This window comes from Antrostomus carolinensis, unplaced genomic scaffold (genome assembly GCF_000700745.2).
Source record: "Antrostomus carolinensis isolate BGI_N321 unplaced genomic scaffold, ASM70074v2 scaffold2591, whole genome shotgun sequence".
Taxonomy (NCBI): Eukaryota; Metazoa; Chordata; class Aves; order Caprimulgiformes; family Caprimulgidae; genus Antrostomus; species Antrostomus carolinensis.
The window spans coordinates 42,088-51,661 of NW_010294657.1; the positions used below are offsets into that span (position 1 = coordinate 42,088).

Below are 9,574 nucleotides of genomic sequence, written 5' to 3' on the forward strand. Positions count from 1 at the left end.
TTTCTCTCTTATTTCCCCCAGCCTTTCAGCTCCCTTGGTCTCTCTCCTACAGGAAGTCATTTCCCTGAGTGTTAGGCAGTCTCCCATCCGCTCCTGCAGCAGACACATACAAACCAGGAGCTCTGCTCACCCTCTGACACCTCGCACTGCTGAAGCAGAGAAAGGAGGGAGTTGAGGTGAGCCATGCAGCCCAGAGATTGACTGGGGAGGAGGAAGGCTAGGATCAATTGCACCAAAGGTGCATTTGCTGAGCCTGCCCCACTTTAGGGATGGGTATTTAAGGGCAACTGTTGCTATGAGGGGGATGTAGCTCCATACTCCTATGGAGATGGAGTTTCTTGGTACAAGCAGTTGGACCTCAAGGCAATGCCCACTGACGGCTGTGGCTGGATAGATGGGCAGTGTCTGTATCTCAGACACCCTTTCATCATACTTTTTTAGTGTTGATGCAGTGAGACTTTGGCTGCCCTGGGCAACTGTGTATTATTTCTGTGCCTAAATCTGGTCCTGGGAAGTGCTGTCAGCTTCCAGCCTTTGAGTCATTCCAATTACACATCTTGCAATGGGTGGACGAGTACAAACACATCTGTCCAGCGCTGGGTCCTCTTTCTCCAGTTGAACTGTTGGCTACTTGTGCATCCCAGGCAAAGCCCCATACTCCCACTCCAAAGATCTCCTAAGCCTGTACAGCAGGAAGTAGAGGAGCAGTGTGCTCTCTGGTGCTCTCTCAGATTGTGCACCTCTGTAACATAATGAGGAAGTCTGGGTTTTGAGGTTTTAGGTTTTGGGTACTTTTTGTTTTTAAACTGGAATATACTGCAGCAGAACAATCCAAACAGACCACAAGAACAGTGATGTTACCACAGACAAAGGAACTGTTCTACCCAGGGGATTTCTTTGCTTGCCTATATTTAGGGCAAGTCCTCACCTGAAGCTTTAAAAAATGTAAACAATTTAAAAAATTAAAAAATACCTAAGCAAAGTCTGTACTACTGATGATGCTACCCAAGTCTGTTATGTTTTAGAGGCCAGAAAACCAGTGTTGAGTGGTCTCACTATGACCCAGGAGCTGGAAGAGAAATGAGAAGAAGAGCAAAAGAAAAAAGAAGAGAGAGAGAGAAGAGAAAGCTGGGCAGAGACACTAGGGCTGTTTACAAACTTTTGGCTCTACAAGGAGTAGAGTCACTGCAGGAACAGGATTAAAACCAACCTTAAAAGTCCCAAATGCTTGAAGAATAATTTATTGCTCCAACAAAAATAAGAGTGCTCAGAAGAACTGTCTGGGCATTTTGCTATACCGGTGCGTTAAAACTTTGAAGAAGACCCTCTCTTTGGTCCTTGCAGCAAGAACTTCTAGTTTTTAGCAAATGTTTTTTCTCCAAAAAACATAAAAGCATAGAAAAAAATTGGTTTCAAATGTGGCATCTTGGAGGTAATCTGGTCTAGTGGAATTTTATCACCCTGAGAGAACTTTATCTACCATGAGAGGATTTCAACCACCAGAGATGTTTTTAACCATTCTGAGCCCTGCTGGAAGGGCAAAATGGCAGGGTACAAGAAAGCCAGGAGAATTATAGAGATTGCCAGGAACAATATTATGATACAGATGCTGGATGAGATGACTGCAGCTGGTACGTATCCAGATCTGCAACTCATCAAAGAAGAACTGTCATGGATGTGACAGTCATTGTCAGTCTTGACTGCAAGGATCATGATGTAGTGGACTTTAAGATCCTTAGAGAAAAGAGGAAGGCAAATAACATGGTAAATATGTTGGATGTTATGAGAGCAGACTTCAGCTTGCTCAGGGTGGAATAGGATCTGAGATCTAGTACTTTGCTCATCTTTCAGCTCTTAACTGAGACGCTGGCAGTAATTCAGAGATTTCCACAGTGGATGTGCTGTTCTAATATCAGCAGCTTGGATTTAGCCTTCAGCACATCCTTCCTGTTCTCTCCCGTGTCTTGGATACCATGACGCATACCACAGCTCAGGCCTTGCAGTCACAGGTAACCTCTTGAAACAGCTCGTGACATCTTCCACCTTTGCTCTGGCATACAGTGCCAGAGGTGTCCTCATGCACCTCACAGACCCAGGCCTCTGACCCTCTGCCACCAATTGCTTCCTTCAGGCCTTGTGGACCTGGCTGAAGGGCAGAGCTCAAAGGGTTGTAGTGAATGGGGCTACATGTGGCTGGCAACTGGTCATTAGCACCAGTCACCAGTGGCATTCCTCAGGGTTCAATTCTAGGGCCAGTTCTGTTCAATATATTTATCAACGATCTGGATGCAGCAGTTGAATGCACCATTAACAAGTTTGCTGATGATACAAAACTAGGAGGTGCTGTTGACTCTCTTGAGAGACAAGATGCCTTGCAGAGGGATCTAGATAGATGGGAACATTGGACTATGATTAATGGGATGAAATTTAACAAGTCAAAGTGCCATATTCTGCACATGGGATGAGTAATGTCAGGCACAAATATAAAGTAGGAGAGGAGTGGCTGGAGAGCAGCCCTGCAGAAAAGGGATCTGGGTGTGCTGATCAGCAGCAGGCACAATGTGAATCAGTGCTGTGCCCTGGTAACCAAAAAAGCAAACCACATCCTGAGCTGTATCTGACACAGACAAAGCAGCCCATCAAATTTATCCTGCTGTATTCAACACTGTTGCGGCCTCCCCTTGAGTGCTGTGTGCAGTTCTGGACCCCATGATTTAAGAAGGATGTGAAGGTCCTTGAATGCAACCAGAGGAGGGCAACAGAGTTGTTGAAAGGACCGGAAGGCATGTCCTACAAGGAGTGTCTGAGGTCTCTGGGTTTGTCTAGTTTGGAGAAAAGGAGGCTGAGGGGCAGCTTCTTTGCTCTCTACAGCTTCCTGAGGAGTGGACATGGAGCTGGAGGTTCTGGTCTCTTCTCCCCAGGATCCAGTGATAGGACATATTGGAATGGTTCAAAGCTGCACCAGGGGAGGTTTAGACTGGCTATTAGGAGGCATTTATTTACCGAGAGGGTGATCAAACACTGGAACAGGCTTCCTAGAGAGGTGGTTGATGCCCTAAGCCTGTCAGTGTTTAAGAGGCATTTGGACACTGACTTTTATAACATGCTTTAATTATTGATCAGCACTGAATAGGTCAGGCAGTTGGATGAGGTGCCTTTCAACTGAAATATATATTATAATATTGCATTCCTTTCCATTTTACTTGTCCTGATTTTTGGCTGAGAGAGAGCTAGTTTTCTTCTTAGTAGCTAAAAAAGTGCTGTGTTTTGGTTTCAGTATGGGATTTGTTATGAAAAGAATGTTGATAACCTATGAATGTTTTTAACTGTTGCTGAAAGATGAAAGACTTTCAAACCTCCCTGTGTTTTGATAGTCTGCAGATGCAAAGGACTAGGGAGAAAAAATTAAAATTAACAAATGCCAGTTGGCATTTGGATATGTCAATGGGATATTCCATATCATGTAATGCCAAGTTCAGTATATTAATCAGAGTCTCTTGGGCTCTCTCACTCACTCTCACTCAGGCTCTTGCTCTTCCGGGATTGCGGTTTCAGGATTGCCACTCCTCTGGGATGGTTATCCAGGAATGGACCAATATTTTAAGCTATTTTTTCATCTACTGCAGACATGAAGTGATGGAAAGTGCAAGGAAATTTTTGGTTGTGCAGCAACATCTGAGGCACGCTGGTGGATGTATGTAGCAGTGTAGTTTGAAGACAACAAATAGACTTATGATAAAATTGTTTCCTGAACTCTTTAACAATACTTATTTTGTATGAGCAAATGATCATTTTTAAAAGCTTTAATCTTGGACAGTTTTAAGTACGTTTTCATATAGATGACAAATTTTTATTCCTGATCAGAATCTTAAATTTCCAAGGCACTAGAGATGCTGAATAAACCCCGTAAGTTTGTCTGTTTTTATTTTATTCTTTTGCATATTTTTGAAAAGCAGTATAATCACTTTCAAAGTACTACCAAAATATTTTTGCTGAAACTTTGCAAGAATACTCATCATAAGAAAAGAAACAGAAACAGTTCAAACAACTTAATTTACAGAAAATGGAATCAAATACAAAGAGGCTTTTAAAGACAAGCTTTTGGGGAATTGTCTCTGCAGGCAACACTATTCTCTCTGCTTGCAGAGGGAGAGAATATGAAAAACCTGTAAGTATTGCCAGCAAGATATATAAGTTTGAAAAAATTCAAGTTGCTGGTTTCACTTGCACACCACTATGGCACTTCTTCAAGAATTGTTATTTCTTCAGTTTCATTCTTTATTAATTGATTCTTATATTCTGTCTATTAAATGAAGAATAAAACATTTAGTTAGTGTTTCATGGATGAAATTAGGCATACATTTACAATGTATGTATCTCCTGTCATTCAGAGAATTGTTATTTGTTTTACAGAAGCTGTAGTGGGACTGTGTCAATGAGAGGACTGAAGTAGACGTGTCTACGTCTTTCCTCCATGATGAGCTCCCCAAAGGGGATCAAAAGACTTTTGAACTCAAAAGTCAGAAATCTCTTCTTTTTAAATATGGAAAAGTTAACATGATGAAGGAACAGCAAGTAAAAGCATTTCTAAAGGCTCACCAGTGATCCAGTGTGTCCTTGCAGACACATTCTTTCTTCTAGACCTGACTGTAGTCAACTTAAAGACTTTGCAAATCGCAAATTACAAATTGCAGCAAACTTTGCAACATGCTCCCTGAATGGCCAGTTCCCCTCTGTTACTTTCCATGTTTTACTGTCTGTTCCTTCTTCTTTTCATGAGTCTCTCCAGCTCTCCACATAAGCTAGAACCTCTCAGCTATCTGCTATATTTTCTTGCTTACCATACCCTGGAAACTTTTCCTCCTTCAGCATCATTGTCAAATACTAACATGAGTCTCAACATCTGGTATGGCACAACTATTTTTGGCCATCCGTAGATCTCTTTGTCCATTCTCTCCCCATAGCTGACAAAGAGTCTCTTTCTGCATTATTATTGTACAGAGAATCTTAGGCTCAGCACTATTCTAGTGATAGCATATGGCTTATAGGGAGAGCAGGGTGAAATTGTGTGTTTTCTCCAATGTTCCAGGTAGATGGATAACAATTGTTTTAGAATGGAAAAGGAAAAACAGAAGAATGGACCTTCTCTTTCAATACCCCAAGAGCAAGAAAAAGGAAGAGAATTTATGCTTGCCTCTGCTTGCTTCTCAAAGGTCATACCTTTGAGACTGCAATGGATCCTTATTTACAACAAATTTCAGGCAAATAGAAAGAAAACATACCTGGAAATCCATTGGAGAGAGCTCATGGAATGGGTCTCTTGGCTGTGGTACTGTAGCAGAGGTTTTTTTCAAATAAATGATTCTATAGTGACAAAAAGGGTTGGTGAAGAAAAGACTTAGTATGCAAGTATATGAGATCATACTATATAATAATGCTCCTGAAGTATTTTATTCCTCTAAGACAAAAGTTGTAAGAGTAGCTAAAATTTACATAGGCTGAATACAATGATATCATTTAATTGTTCAGAATTTGCATGATAATTTGGTTTATGACTTATTAATGAATCACAGGAAGTTGTTTTTTAAAGTATCTGAAAGGGAAATATCCTCCAAACAAAGACACAATTTAGTGTGCCACCCATCTACAAGGTCTAATGGCAGGAAAGTGTCAATGATACAAGGCCTTGTCCCATTATTGGAAAGCATTATGTTATATTGATCAAACAGATAAGAAGGTTGGGAATCAGAAGTACAGAGCCCACGTGAGGAACGTTTAGCAGGTCAGGATTCTTGTTATAGTTTAGTGTCGATTTTCCCCCTCCCTCCTCTCCTTTAGAAGGAGGCCAGAATTTTTCTTTTGAGTAAAGATTTGTTATTTCAACAACAGAATAAAAATTTTGCACAAAAAATAAGGCTTACATTACGCAGAGAAAAAGTATAAGACTTGCTGCCAGCACTGATATCAGAAATAATATGTATGATGAAGTAGATGAAAGTTGTTCTTCTCCTGAAAGACAAGCAATCATCAGTCTTGATCAGTATCACAGAACAGGAATGGCTACACAGCTATATGCAATCTGCTTTGCGTGATAGTGTCAAGCACAGGTATGAAGTGGCTTCTTCTTTAGCTTAGTACCTCATTGCTCTGTAACATGTGAAGGAATGGGATAGCTGACAATATGTGGATTGTCTATAGTAACACGAGACATTACCAAGCATTTTTATACAAGCATTTTGGTTGAAAAAGACCTTTAAGATCATCGAGTCCAACTGTAAACCTAATACTTCCAAGTCCACCACTAAACCATGTCCCTAAGCACCACATTTACACTTCTTTTAAATCCCTCCGGGGATGTTGACTCAACCACTTCCCTGGGCAGCCTGTTCCAATGCTTGTCAACCCTTTTGATGATTAATTTTTTTCTAATATCCTATCTAAACCTCCCCTGGCACAACTTGAGGCCATTCCCTCTTGTCCTGTCCCCTGCCACTTGGGAGAAGAGATTGACACTCATCTTGCTACACCCTCCTTTCAGGTCCCTCAGCTGCTCTTCATAAGACATGTGCTCTAGACCCTTCACCAGCTTTTGTAAGGAACTTTTGAAAGGAACTGAGGCCTACAGAGTGCTTCAAAATCCCAGGTGGCAGAGAGTAAGAGGGGAAAAGATAAATTTGTAAAGCCAGAAGCAGAAATGGAAGAAGGAAAAAAGCTGGCAGCAGACCTCAAAAAAGTCTGCTTTATTCACTACGCTTTTGTAAGAAGCACCCACTGTCACACTAGAATGCTTGGAGACCTCCTTCATATTAAGAGATATGCCCATTCTTTGCTCTTTTTCGTCCTAGCAAATTAATATGCAAATATCAATATGTTTCTGTCTGTAAGTATGAAGTAATAACTGAGGCCGACGAGTAATAACTGAGGGACAATTAGGTCAAGGAAGTGATTTTCCTTCTTACCAAACTCTATGGGTGTACTCCACTCTCCCCAGCTTGTGCTCACAAAACAACCATTGTCAGTTGCTCTAATTTTGACGCTGTACTTTTTTTGTGCACTGAAGCTCCCAAATATGTAAGAGTTTCCTGTGATGCTTCTTTCCTAAATACAAAACAACTAGACTGAGAAGTTTTTATTCACTAGATGTTAAGAATGCGTCAGGTTCATTTAATGTTGCAAACAATTACAAAAGAAAATTTTACTCATACTTCTGTGAACAGACTGCTGTGAAATAACAAATAGAAAATTATCCCTTAATAAATTAGCTTGTTCCGTCTTAACTCATTTTGTTTGAATTTTTTTTTTTTGGTGATGTGAAAATAAAATTTGCAGCATGCTTCCCTAGCTCCTTAGCCTCTGCTAAACAGTGGCACTTTGGAAAAAAAATAATTAATACTTTATTTTCCGTCTATAAATGTTTTATTCTACTAGAAGGTAATTCTTTAAAGATCTGGCATTCCCTTACCGTGGATGTTTTCAAAACTGAAGCAGAGTTTAACAGACAGATTATACAGAAGGGAAAAATTTGACATATATTAAAATCCTTCTCAGAAGAATATTGAGCCTTCTTGAAAACCTGATATTTTTTTCTTTCTTCTTTATACTGGCTTAATCTTTCAGATGATATTTTCTTTCCTCCTCCATCTCAACACCTTCCAGACACTATTAATAAAGAAAAATTTCTCCAAATTTAGTGTGTTTAAGTGTAATGTAGAATCATGATCCGTATTTACACATATATATGAATTTGGTAGGAAGTACAAGACAGTAAAATGGAAGCTTTTGTGACTTTTATAGAAGCAATATAAAGTTCCACATGTGCAGGTGGGTTTTGTACCATATTTTAAAAGTACCAGTTTAAAGCTTTGATTTTGGAAAACTTGCAAGTAAAACACATGCATAGTATACTGAAATTGATACTGTAAAAAGAAAAAAAAATGGTTAGAAGATGCTCTGATATAGGTCACATTTCAACCCACCATAAACATTTGATTAATACAGTAATAGAGACTTACTGTTTTAGATGTAGTTTTAATGTTTTCCTCAGGATCTACCTAGCAACAAGAGAAAATTTTAATTTTTATTGTTGCTATTTTTTACTACATAATAAGGGGTCTTGACTTATGAATGTTTGATTTACAAGAAAAAGGAGTACATTTAATATTTTAAATGCCTTTTTTCAAAGGCTATGAAGTTAAGCTGTTCTTCTAATACAAGTTTTTTCCTTACCACTAGTGCTCTGAAATACTGTACCCTTTAAATCTGATTGCAGAACTGATTATTAAAGAACTAAACAAAAAGAGGCACACTAATTAAAATTGTATGTTTTACCTGTACAAAACAACATATCTAAAAAAGTACTAGTAAACTGGGACAATGGTTTTTGCCATTAAAACTTTTGTCTGTGTAGCTTTTACATTCTTAACATTTAATTTAATTACATTATGTCTCCTTTATTAAGTTTTTTTACTGTTGGAACAATGAACTCACGAATATTTCTGTAAATGTTTCAAATTTTGTTTTTGGTGGGTATAATACTACTCTCTGTATTAATCCAAGTCTTCAGAATTCTTGCAATTACTGAAATATATAATAACAACCAAATGCAGTTAGGAGCTGTAAAACCTGCATATTCTGTTCCAATAACCTGGCAGAATATTTCTTTTTATTCAAAGAAGACATGGATGGCTCTTTCCACTTTAAGTTAAAAAGAAAGGGCTCTGAACTTAATAAAACCCCACAATGAACAGATGTTGTATTACTGTCCCTTTTATCTGGTTGTGACAGCTGCAGTGCAACCATCTTGATTGTGTATACTTTATTGTGTATACTTTATCTAAACCTAATCCACTAAACTCTTTCAGCAGCACCACACTGGTGTCAGTAAATAAAGGCAATAGGAGAAAGTGGCAAGGCTGGATACACAAAGAGGAGGACAGAAAGTACGGGGGTCCAGGTGGAGAACCCAATGACTCTTGTAGCACAACCTAACTTACAGGTGCCCCTTTGTAATAAAGCACGTGTTACTTCTTTGGACCTAGTTTACTAATACCATAAAACTGACTGAGCAGTAGTGATGACTACAAGAATTAGGCATAAATGCAAAGTGAGTTTGTGAAAGACACAATAAAAAGTGAAAAGTGACAGATGGGATAGGAGACTACAGAGACGGAAAACACAGAAAAGAAGGCCCTGACCTTACTTCATCATAAAACAGCAGTAGGACTGAAAGACTACACTAGGACTCAAATTGCCTTGCAAGGACAAATAAAATTAATTGTATCAAATTTAACAGTAGCTTTGGGGGTTTTTTTGTAGTGTATTTAGAGTTCATTTGATGTATCCTGTAAATGTTCATAATAAAGTCATCAGGTAATATTGTCCATCACACTATATATTCTAGAATAACTATTAACCCTCAGTGTGGGGCATCCCTTGCCCAGTTTCTTTAAGGACCAGCTGTACAGTGGACTGAAAACATTCTCTCAATTTGTTGCCCCTATTTGTGAATGACAGCAGTCCTCAACTCATGTTCAGGAGGGGTACTACAAATCAAAAAAGGAGAAGTTAATTAAGT

The 9,574-nt window shown here is 39.1% G+C and overlaps 1 protein-coding gene across 1 annotated transcript in view; it reads right to left on the reverse strand.

The window, feature by feature from the left end:
* Positions 1-4,234: 4,234 nt before the first annotated feature.
* The window catches only part of LOC114819056 (granulocyte-macrophage colony-stimulating factor receptor subunit alpha), a 6,712-nt gene continuing 1,372 nt past the window's right edge, over positions 4,235-9,574 (reverse strand). The window contains exons 4-8 of the mRNA XM_029087398.1: positions 8,013-8,051; positions 6,960-7,098; positions 5,922-6,009; positions 5,283-5,364; positions 4,235-4,303 (exon numbers count right to left, since the gene is read on the reverse strand). Coding sequence (XP_028943231.1) covers positions 4,235-4,303; positions 5,283-5,364; positions 5,922-6,009; positions 6,960-7,098; positions 8,013-8,051 — 417 coding nt within the window. The remainder of the gene's footprint in view (positions 4,304-5,282; positions 5,365-5,921; positions 6,010-6,959; positions 7,099-8,012; positions 8,052-9,574) is intronic.